The following is an 8,063-nucleotide window of genomic DNA, read 5'->3' on the forward strand; positions in this document are numbered from 1 at the left end:
ACACAGAGGGCTGTAGAAAAAACCTAGTCATTAAAAACCCTCTGGAACACTCCAGTATGAGTGGGGCACACGCACACACACACACACACACACACACACACACACACACACCCAGGTGTGAATGTTGACCTTGTTTTCTGATGTATGAGTGGGGCGCGCACACACACACACACACACACACACACACACCCAGGTGTGAATGTTGACCTTGTTTTCTGATTTCTTTTTGGCCCCAAAGGCACATGGTTCAAATCCATCAATGGCTCTTCAGGAGGAAGATGGGCAGTCTCCTTCTGTATGATTTACTGCCTCTGAAAACCTGCTGGTCAGCTCTGAGTCGTTTCTGACTCAGCAGCACACAAAAATCGTCAAAGAATAGATTTCCTGGGCACAGGCCATGAGAAAGGAGGATCCAGTGGCAGCAGTGAGCATAGCCCAGAGCTCCCTGAGGGCCCACTGGCCACAGGCCTGACCCTGAGAGATCAGCCTTAGAAGACCCTGACAGAAAAGAGTCCGTGAAGAGGCTGTGATATGGAATCATATGGAAAAAGTTGTCCTCAGCTTTTAAATCAGGGACTTTGGATTTGGTTGAGTGACCCATTATCTCAAAACTATTCTCCACATGGAACCTAGCAACCAAGTAGCCTGAGGCTCCCTGTTGTCAGAAGTCCTAGGCTATCCTCAGAGCCCAATATCTGGGGCCCACCTTGCACACCCATGTGACACCCCAGGCCATGGCTGAGTAGGCAGGAGTATATTCCCTGATACACCTTGCACATGGACATGACAACCCAGGTCAGGGCTGGGTGAAGGGGTAGAAAGGTCGTCTCCTGGCATGCCTTGCATGTGGATGTGACAGCCCAGACCAGGGCTGGGTGAGGGGGTAGAGAGGTGCTCCCAGATCACCTTACAAATGGATGTGACAACTCAGCCCAGGGCTGAATGGGGCAGAGGGTGGAGGAGGGTGTCTCCTGGCACGCCTTGCACATGCACATGACAACCCAGGCCAGGGCTGGCTGAGAGGTGGGTTTTCCCTGGCTGAGGAAGAGCTCAGTGTCCTCTGGCACCTTGTTTTTGTTTGATTGTGTTGGCAGGAATGATGCTGTGAACTCCCTGAGAGAGAAGAGAGATGGACTGACCACTCTGCATGCCTATTGCTGAGTGGTCCCAGCTTCCTGTCTTTCCTCAACCCCCTAAATCTTCACAGGCCTTTATTGAAGACACCTCACTGTGTCTTTTCTATTCTTTACATGGTGCCTTATCCACCTCTCATTGCCAGCAAGTCTGTCCACTCATAGCTGACAATCCCTTGGCTTTCTGAGGCTGCAAATCTCCTAGGAGGAGAGGGCCCATCTTTTTCCTGTGGAACTGCTAGTGAATTTGAGCTGCTAGAGCTTTTGAGCTAGCATGTCATACTGTGGCTACAGGGAACTCTGGTAGTCTAGTGGTAAGGAGCTGTTCTGCTAATCCAAAGGTATATGGTTCAAATCCACCAGCTGCTCCACAGGAGAAGGATGGGCAGTCTCTTTCTGTGTGTTTTACTGCCTTTAAAAACCTGCAGAGGATCTGCTATGTGTTGATTTTGACTCACTGGCACACAAGAAGAAGTGTGGCTATAAAAGAAATACCGTAAGTGTGTGGGTGGGTGGTTTTATAGAACAGAAAGCTGAAAGTCTAAATCAAGATTTGGCTGTAAATTCCTCTGTAGGGTAGCTCCAAGAGTCCTTTGCTCCTTTGCTTGTCCCTGATGCTCCTATGCCCTGTGACCCATTGGCTCTGCCTGCCTCCTTCCCTCCATGTCGTCTCTTCTCTTGCTAGAACTCAGAAGTGAGCAAGGTTAGCATACTCATTGATGTCAACAAAATGCACTTTGCAATGACTGCTGTTCATCCCTTATCCTTTTTTTTTACATGTTGCTATAAAAAATTATTAGCATACCACATTTATAAAAATACTTGGTTAGGGAGGGAGTGGCAGAACCCAGAACACAGTGTTGTTTGCATGACAGCACACTGTCACCACAGGATTAGAGCTGGGGTCCTCATGCTTCCTTTACAGGGTACAGTTCAGCCCACAGGACCTACCTGTGTCTTCCTACCTCTGAACCCTCACCATCATCACTTTCTCTCCCTTCACCTCCAAACCCAGACTCCTGCCTCTCTTCTTTGAAACCTTCCGTGACTGTGCACCCTAGAGTTTCACTCTACCTGGATTTGAAGACTTTGTGTCTTATAGCATGTTTCTTATACTTGCTCTGGGACTCTAAACTAGAAAGATTTACCTTGGTTCTTTCTTGAGCCTCCCTTCTTCACTCTGGACATTGGGCCTCACTTGGGCTTCACTTCCTCACCCTGGGCATAAGGACGCCCACACTGCCTGGCTACTGCTGTCCCCTGGGAATGGACACTAGGGATTGTCCTGGGAGTGGCGACCTTGGCTGGTTGAAGCTGGCTCCCTTCACAGTTAGTCTTCCTGTCTTTGCTAGCTTGATGATCTGTATCTGATTGCCATCTGCCACCGCCGGGATGTCAGGTCACTGCGAGACCTTACTTCGGAACACCTGCCTCTGCTCAGGAACATCCTCTTAGAGGGACAGGTGAGTCACCGGGCGGGAATCACCTGGCGGGATCCACCTCCAGAACAGGAGGTTACATTCAGACCCTGGGCCTCACTGGCCCTAACCACTTGTCCTGGAGAGGCTTCACTGTGGTGCCAGGTGCTTCAGAAGACAAGCCTGTTTACCAGGTGACACCACCTAGATTTTACCTCTCCCTGGCATAGGGACATGAGGGTTTTCACTGTTCTGGAGTGCACTTGTGTTCACCACCTCATAGAACCTTATTTGAAGGCCTGACCCCTCCCAGAGGTTCTCCATGTCACTGCTGGCCTCACAGTTCTTGCTCCACAAGTTACTTGTCCTCCTGGTGATAGCCATGCTGTGTCTGCTGTGTCACATATACCTATAGTGGTTCTCTAGATCAAGGACAGAGTTCTGGGGTACTTCATGAATGCAGTGAAATCAGAGGAGGTAAAAGGAACCCCAAGAAGCCTTGAAGCGACACATCGGACTGCTAGCTAGATTGTTGACAGTTCTAAGATTGACAGACCCGATGACTGTCTCTGAATGTGAGTGTCTGAGGGGCAATGGACTCCACAGAGTGAGTTCGAGCTGGGGCGGCTTGGGAGACTAGTGTAGAATCTTGGGCTGCAAACTGTTGTAATTCTGATCCTAACCAATTGCTCAGGCAGAGGTGGATCATTTTCCTCTTTAAACGTTAGTATTCTCCACTCACCAGTCTACGGGTTGACTTTTGATGTTTTCACCTGGAGACTTTAGTGCCCAGAACACTTAAAAGGAAGCCAGACCAGGAGAGCTTGGTGCCCCTTTCTGCCAGCTGCTTCTTTAAGATTTCAGTGCCAACCTGGAGAAGAAAGAGGCAAGGTTGCCTTGGTCTTCTCTGACCTCTGACCCCAGCCTCCATCTTGAGCCTGTCTCATCCTTCTCCCCACCCCTCATGGCTGTCTGCCCACATCACTGTCTCTCTTGCTGCCTTGTCTTTTTACATACTGCTCATGTTTTCATGGCACAGTGTCTGGCTCCCAGGGGGGCAGAGAATAATGCCCCCCTCCTGGGGGGCTGCTGGGCCAACTTCAGATTTGCCTGGCAGTTCAGGACCCTTACCCTAGCAGACAGGCCTTGCCCTGCAGCAGTGGAGAATAGGTTCTGCTATGAATTCCAAGTTCCTTGAGTCTCTTATCTCTTTCTTTTTACTTCTGACTTCAGTGGAAATCAGTGTTTTTCTTAAGTGTCAGGCCTCAAGAGCCAGGGCCAAACTAAACTTTTTCCAGCTTATACCTTTCCAAAAGAACAAACATATGTCCTGGAAAAGTGTGGCCAGAGTAATCCTTTGAGGCAAAGATGACAAAGCTTTATTTCACATACTTTGAGCATGTTGTCAGGAGAGACATCATGCTTAGAAAGGTGGAGGGTCTGCAAAAGAGAGGAAGACCCCCAAAGAGAGATTGAACAGTGACTGCTGCAAAAGACTCGTGTGTCAGAGATGATGAGGATGGCATAGGATAGGATAGGGTTCAGATCTGCTGTTCAGAGAGTCACTATGAGTCATACTTGACTTGGCCCTGATAACCACAATAACAAGTCTGTCTGGAAGACCCTGCATAATGCAAACAGTTAACATGCTCACTGCTCACTAAAAGGTCAGAGGTTTGGATCCATGCAGAAGTGCCTCAGAAGAAGAGCCCAGCAGTCTGTTTCAGAAGGGTCACGGAAAACTCTGTGGACTCCATTTCTATTCTGACACATGCTGAGTTGCTGTGAATCACTGTCCACTAGCATGAGAAGCTGCCTTCCCTCTTCTTCCCCTTCTCTTCACAAAGGCCTCAGCTCAGCTCTATCTCTGCTTCCGTTGTCTCCAAGCTCCACTCTGTTCTAGAGGGAATGAAGCCCCTCCCTCCTGCTCAATGACAGTCTATGGCCCTGGGAATGTGGGGTCTTCTCTTGGGCATGCTGAGGCCATGGCTCCATGATTACTGGAGAGAACTCCTCTGTGGAGTCTCATGGCCATCACCCCATGAGTACCCCGGAGAACCACTCTGAGGGGTCTGCTGGGTCTCATGGCCATGACCTCATGAGTACTGGGGAGAACTGCTCTGCAGCTCTGACCTTTTAGAAGCAGATCATTATGCCTCAGAGGTAGGTCGTGTAGTTCAGGGTTAAGACAGCAGGGCTCTTGCTGGGAGGCCGTGACCTGCTTGCTGACTGTGACACTTCTCCTCTCATCTCTCTCCTTAGGAAGCCATTCTGCAGCGCTACCAGCTGAAGGGGAGCTGCCTCCGGGTGTACCTGCACTACCTGCCTTCCTACTTTCACCTGCACGTGCACTTCACTGCCCTGGGCTTCGAGGCCCCAGGCTCTGCGGTGGAGCGTGCACACCTGTTGGCAGATGTCATTGAAAATCTGGAATGTGACTCAAAGTACTATCAGCATCGCTCTCTGCCCATTGCCCTTAGGACTGATGACCCCCTGTTCCAGCTCTTCCAAGGGGGCAAGAAAGGTTGAGTGCAGTTAGCACATGGTAGGGGAACGCAGATCTGCCAGAGTGGGCTAGGGGCTGAGGGAGAAGAGGCATTTTGATCACTTTGTGAGTTTTTTGAAACATGTGTTTTGTACTAGCTCATTCCTCATGTGTGAATAAAGTGTTGTTTTCATGCGGTTTGAGCTGATCACATGTTTCAGGGAAGCAAGTCGGGTTCCAGATCCCGGAGGAAAGTCCTTTTCAAGATGACAGGAAGGTTTGGTGTATTTTAGCTGATGTGTAATGTCCAGAGGTTTTCTCAGAGTTTTGTGCTTAATGTCCTTCCTTGATTTCCCAAAACTACAAAACCAGGAAACTATGAAAATACAGAAAGTTTGGTGGTCACAACTCTGAGACTTGTGAATCAGCTTCATTGATAAACTTGTTGAGAAACAGTGGGCTGATGTTTGCAAGTGGAAGAGTTTTTACTGCAAATCAGTGATGCAAGCCCAAAATGCCTGTATGTGCTTTGTTGTTTAGTCAGCAAACCCCTGTCCTTGAATTCAGTATCAAGGAAGAAAGACAAAACAGTCACTTGTAGCAGCAGATCAAGTGTGAAACACTGTCCATGAGGCAGGGATATGGTCAGCACTCATCATGGTCAGCCTATGATCAGCATACAGTTTTATAGAACTTTGAGGCTAGGAGGTCACCTCCCAATGCTGGAGACAAAGGTAGTGTCCACCCAGTTGTAGCAGAGCGGGACAATGATGTGCTTGCTGAGAACAAGGAAATAAATGTAGGAGTAACTTCTACTTTTTCTCCTACTTCTGCTTAGAAGGGTCTTGGAAGGAGGAGCCCATGAGTTACTGCTGTGGAACACCACTGTGCTCTGATACTCAAGTGGTCATCAGAGTCAGTCAGCTCTGCGACAGTGGGTTCAACTCTCTTCAGTACCCAGGATAAGTGTACCATGCTTCTAGGGGAGGGGCAAGGTGGGACTGAGCACAGTAAGTCTAAGGAAACCCAGGGGAAGTAGGGTGCTGGAGTCTTCTTCAGGGATAGGAGGAAAGTGTAGACCGAGAGGAGTGGCTCTTCTCAACATCCCCTGGACTTGGACCAGAAGACCCTGATTCAACGTGATTTGTTTATCCAGATTCATTGAGCACTTACAGTGCATAGTGTGTAGGGAGCTGGTCAGCTAACACAAAGACCATACCTCACGTGGTTCAAACACTAGCAGTTTCTGGGGAGAAAGGCGGGTAACCTCCTGTGTTATTTAGGGCCCTAGAAACTTGGTGAAGAGTCAGCTCTGAGTTGGTCTGATTCAGCATTAATGAGATGATGATGATGATGATGATACTGTGGCCAAGATAGTACTCTGCGTACTGGAAGAATAGTGAGCATGCAGCCCAAGGTTTCTGCCTTCTGGTGCTGGTATTTGTTCACTGACAAAAATTTGTTCACACTGACAAGGCTTCCTTATGGGAAGTAGCATCCCATGGAATTATCTACCTATGTGTTATATGTGCATTATTACAAATTCTGATTGACTCTTGAACCATATATTGCCCTTGCTGACCAGAACCTAAAGCAAAATTTCTACCCCCAGGGTCCGCTCAATCTTGTAGGAAGTGCATACAAGCCAAGTGAAAAGAATGAAGAGTCTATGTGAAACTTTTCTTGCAAACTGTTACACATGAAGGCTTGCTGTTCTAGTTGTTGTTGTTGTTGATTGCCTTCGAGTCAAGCACAACTCATAGTGACCCTATGAACAAAAGGCCTAAAGCCTTTCTAGAACTATCATCATTTATCAAAGTTCATATTGTTTCCAGAGGCATGTTGTTTAGGAATTGGATGCCACTCCTGCTTCCAAATGAAGGCTTACTGCCCCATAAAAACGTGTAAGTATGTTAGGTGTCTCGGAGGGATGTGGCCCAGTGACCCACCTGGTGCTCCTCCAGTCCATAGCTGAGCTGCTGTCAAACTCTGAGAATGAGGCTAACAGAGCAATGAGCTTGAGGGATTGGTTACCCAGAGAAGCGTTAGCTAATGTATTCGTCCTGAACTCATAGCCCTCAGTATAACTGCCTACCAGGCCTCAGGCAGGAGGTAACTCTCAGAAACTAGACGCAAAAGTAATGAGATCTTCAAAACAACTATGAGATACCATATCATGCCAGCAATAGTAGCAAAGTTCAGCAGGGCAGCAAATAGTGCTGGCAAGGTTGTGAAGAAACTGGAACTCTTATTTACTGCTGGTGGGACTGTAAAATGGTGCAACCACTATGGAAGGTGGTCTGGTGCTTAAGAAAAAGACTGGTAACACAATTACAAAATGGGCAAAAGAAATGAGAAGAATTTTCACCGAGGCCAACAGCCACATGAAGAAATACTCAGAATCACTGGCAATAAGAGATGCAAATCAAAACCAAGATGAAATACTACCTCATTCTAGTAGCAGTGGCAAAGTTTAACAGGGCAGCAAGTAATAAATTTTGGAGAGATGTGGCAAGAAAGGAACTCTTTTTTAAAAAAAAAATTATTTATTTATTTTTCATTTCAATGAACATCTACAGAGATTTTGGAATTCCATTCATTCATTGTTGTAACCTTCTCCCCGTCCACCCCCTCACCCCCACCTTGCCGTTTGCTCCTCTCCTTCAAAAGCAAAAGAAAAACTCCCTCATTGGTGCACAATCCTCCCCCCCCGCACATTTCCCAACCACACCCCCAACCCCAAATATAATCCACTCTGCAACCCTCATTCCGTACTCTTACGATAAACATAATGCCCTAAAATATAATACTTTTAGACTATTCTCTCCCCCATAGACTTCAATGCTGTAAACATATTGCATTCAGTTTTTCTCAGTCTTACCCCCACCCCAATGTCAGCCTCATTCTACAACAGTGGCACCATATAACATTCGTCCCTTTGTGACCGAGATACCTCACTCAGCATAATGTCCTCCAGGGTCACCCATTTTGAATAATATTGCATGAGTTCCTTGTTTTTCAATGCAG

General features: G+C 47.6%; 1 protein-coding gene across 1 annotated transcript in view; it reads left to right on the plus strand.

Moving 5' to 3' along the window:
- Positions 1 to 5,080, plus strand: part of DCPS (decapping enzyme, scavenger) — an 81,149-nt gene extending 76,069 nt beyond the window's left edge. Inside the window, exons 5-6 of the mRNA XM_006901570.1 lie at positions 2,486 to 2,596; positions 4,814 to 5,080. Coding sequence (XP_006901632.1) covers positions 2,486 to 2,596; positions 4,814 to 5,080 — 378 coding nt within the window. The remainder of the gene's footprint in view (positions 1 to 2,485; positions 2,597 to 4,813) is intronic.
- Positions 5,081 to 8,063: the final 2,983 nt, after the last annotated feature.

Source organism: Elephantulus edwardii, unplaced genomic scaffold, assembly GCF_000299155.1.
Source record: "Elephantulus edwardii isolate Elephantulus edwardi_28Jun2011 unplaced genomic scaffold, EleEdw1.0 scaffold00333, whole genome shotgun sequence".
In the NCBI taxonomy this organism is placed as follows: Eukaryota; Metazoa; Chordata; class Mammalia; order Macroscelidea; family Macroscelididae; genus Elephantulus; species Elephantulus edwardii.